This window comes from Penaeus chinensis, chromosome 33 (assembly GCF_019202785.1).
Source record: "Penaeus chinensis breed Huanghai No. 1 chromosome 33, ASM1920278v2, whole genome shotgun sequence".
NCBI lineage: Eukaryota > Metazoa > Arthropoda > Malacostraca > Decapoda > Penaeidae > Penaeus > Penaeus chinensis.
This window is the reverse complement of record NC_061851.1, coordinates 34992985-34995938: the sequence shown is the minus strand read 5'-3', so window position 1 is coordinate 34995938 and position 2954 is coordinate 34992985. Positions and strand designations below refer to the sequence as shown.

At 33.7% G+C, this 2954-nt stretch overlaps 1 protein-coding gene across 4 annotated transcripts in view; it reads right to left on the bottom strand.

Moving 5' to 3' along the window:
* Window positions 1-1383, bottom strand: part of LOC125043363 (BCAS3 microtubule associated cell migration factor-like) — a 35032-nt gene extending 33649 nt beyond the window's left edge. The window contains exons 1-2 of one of the 4 annotated variants that reach the window (XM_047639450.1): window positions 1245-1375; window positions 1050-1074 (exon numbers count right to left, since the gene is read on the bottom strand). In XM_047639450.1, the coding sequence (XP_047495406.1) occupies window positions 1050-1066 (17 nt within the window). In that variant the 5' untranslated portion in view covers window positions 1067-1074; window positions 1245-1375. Of the gene's footprint in view, window positions 1-1049; window positions 1075-1159 lie in introns of all 4 variants that reach the window. The other 3 variants (XM_047639453.1, XM_047639451.1, XM_047639452.1) reach the window with 3 other exon arrangements.
* Window positions 1384-2954: the final 1571 nt, after the last annotated feature.

Here is a 2954-nt window from a genome sequence, read left to right as displayed (position 1 = left end):
ATAATAAAGCCATAAAGAAAATAAATGTAATGGAAATATATGAAATTACTATAACCATTAATAGATGGTTTCAGTAAGTGAAGAACAAAGACATCTACTATACAGTATTGTGCTATGCATCAAATATTTGGCTTACCAGTAGATCACATTTAAGAAATAACAACTAGATTAGTTTCATTTGTAAATATGCAACTTTACATATCATTCCATAACCATAATTTTTAAAAAATTCTGAAGAAAATTTCTTTCCAACTTTTGCCAAAATACTAAGACAACAAAACTTTGACATCACAAACTGGTTGGTCCTTTTATCATTTTTAAAAATGAATTTACAAAAACAAAATATTAAATAGCTCAAGACTATTAACTTGACCAGAGCTTAATCAATAATAACTGTATTAAATGCCTTGACAATCACAAGGCAAATGATTGCTAAACAAATGATTTCTAGTCACATCAGATGTAAACACTTAATTTTCTTTGGAGAAAAACAGAATTAAACAAAGACAGTACCAAGATGTTGTAAGCTATTCAAACCATTCTAGACATATCATATGGAAATTCAATCAGAATACAGTATAACAATAACAAAACCAAAGATATCACGTTAACTTGACCATGATGATATATGCAATAGTAGAGATGCAATATCTGTTCATGTGTAAATATTTTTGCAAGAACATGAAAATCTACACATTCTTACCTTTACAGCATTCACAAATACTGTCCTTAAGATGAGAAAAAAAATATAAAAATATCACTGGTTTTGTTGTCTGGATGAACAGCCTGTCATCAAACTTGTTCAAACACGAATTGGGTGCAATTACAGATAAAAAAATTAAAACTTTTATTCCCTCATTAACAGGTATCCTCCATAAGTTTAAATAATTCATATAAGTAGTGTTTTCTAAAATTAGCATTTAAAACACATAAAAAGTGAAAGAGAAGAGCAATTACTTGGGTATTATCCACAAAATATGCAATAACGGAGGAAGCGTCGTTCAAAAACAGGCTTAAAACAAAGACAAAAATTAGATTTTTTCTCTTACATATACTGATGATACATTAGATGACCTGAAATGAAGCAGAGAACCAAACATAATAAGTATTTCTTGTGGACGAACTTGCGTCATCCTCATCACAACAAAGGCCAGCTAACCTGCGTCGTAATATTCATTGCCATTTGACGATCATTTTTTCTTTCAATATTCACCATAAAGCCCAAATCTTAAGACGGTATTTACCTCCTGCAGACTAATATCTCATACTGTCGCGTTCATGTTAAAAATGGCCTCGATCCTCGTTAAAAATAGAGTAACTTCCTTTTTACTTTGTATACTGCGTCGCACAAGCGTCAGCTGATCTTTGTTTTGTTTGTTACTTTAGTTCTCAGTATTGACGCCAGAGGGACACTGTTGTCCGGACGCCAAAAAGAACTCAGGCTTCCGCTTCGTTCTCCTGTAAATAATCTTACTGCACCTACTGATGAAGAAGAAATGTGTTTTTAAAAATCATAAGCTATTAGCAAACAACAATTTCTTATACATATACCTATCATGCGGCATCAGAATCGAAAAAAATTTCCCGACTTTCCACAAAGGATTTTGTCTCCTTGGTACAGCTGATGGAACCTATAATAAGCAACACGACGTTTCTATTTTTGTAATTTCCTTCCTCGGCCTCCCATACCTATTACTATCATAACATAAATAGACTCTAATGAAAGATAAATAGGACCCTCAAAAGTCACGTAATTTCTAAAACAACGGAACGAATTATGATTATTTATCCATTTCTAGTATATGGGCGGGTTCCGAGGTGACAAAGGCAATAAGTGAGGTAATCTACCTCCAGATCTAGATAATATCTACCTCATATCTTCGGTGTCGAAACACGTACTTGATATATATATATATATATATATATATATATATATATATATATAAATATATATATATATATATATTTATATACATATATATATATATATATATATTTATGTGTATGTATGTATATATGTATGTCTGTGTGTGTGTGTGTGTGTGTGTGTGTGTGTGTTTGTGTGTGTGTGTGTGTGTGTGTGTGTGTGTGTGTGTACGTGCGTGAGTGCGTGCTTGCATGCGTGTGTCACACACATGCACACTCACGTTCTCACTATCAAACACACACACGTGTGTGTGTGTGTGTGTATATATATATGTGTGTGTGTGTGTGTGTGTGTGTGTGTGTGTGTGTGTGTGTGTGTGTGTGTGTGTGTGTGTGTGTGTGTGTGTGTGTGCAGTATATGTGCGTGGGAGTATTTTTAACAAGCCTTTCCTTCCTAACTTTATATCATGGGATTGCTTTGTCCAGCTATTTATATTGTTAGAAACTGCGATTCTAGTTCCAGTGCTCTTCAGAGGTCCCTACTAATCAGTGGCGGATCATTGAAGGAGTTGTAAAGAGGCGAGGGAAGGTTTTTTTTTTTTTTTTTTTTTTAATAAGATGTACCGAGCGCATGACCTAGCTCATCTGGGGAGAGAGTAGCTCGACCAGTGGGAATTTCCATGATATCGAAATTATTTCCTAAATATTTTAGAGCGTTATGATGTTATTCAATGCTAAAAATATAATCTCAGTAGAGAGTAGGATGTCCTAAATCCTTGAATAATTCCGCGGAACAATGGAGTCCTACAATGGAAGGAATCTGATCCACAGAGCCTGGATTCTGGGTTTCCATTTGTATGTTCACCACATTTTATAGCAGAAGCCACGCCTCTTTACCTGAGATGCTGACTTTTAAATTATACATTGTTCCTGTTATTATTCACATGACCATATGTAATTCATAGTTTATAAGCTAACCCTTTCTTTTGTTTGGCAAAGAGAAAAATTGTGAACATCAATTCTTTATGACTTTGTAGCATAGGCACATTTGAGAGGCTATTAAAAATGTCGAAGACTTTTTTTTTCGA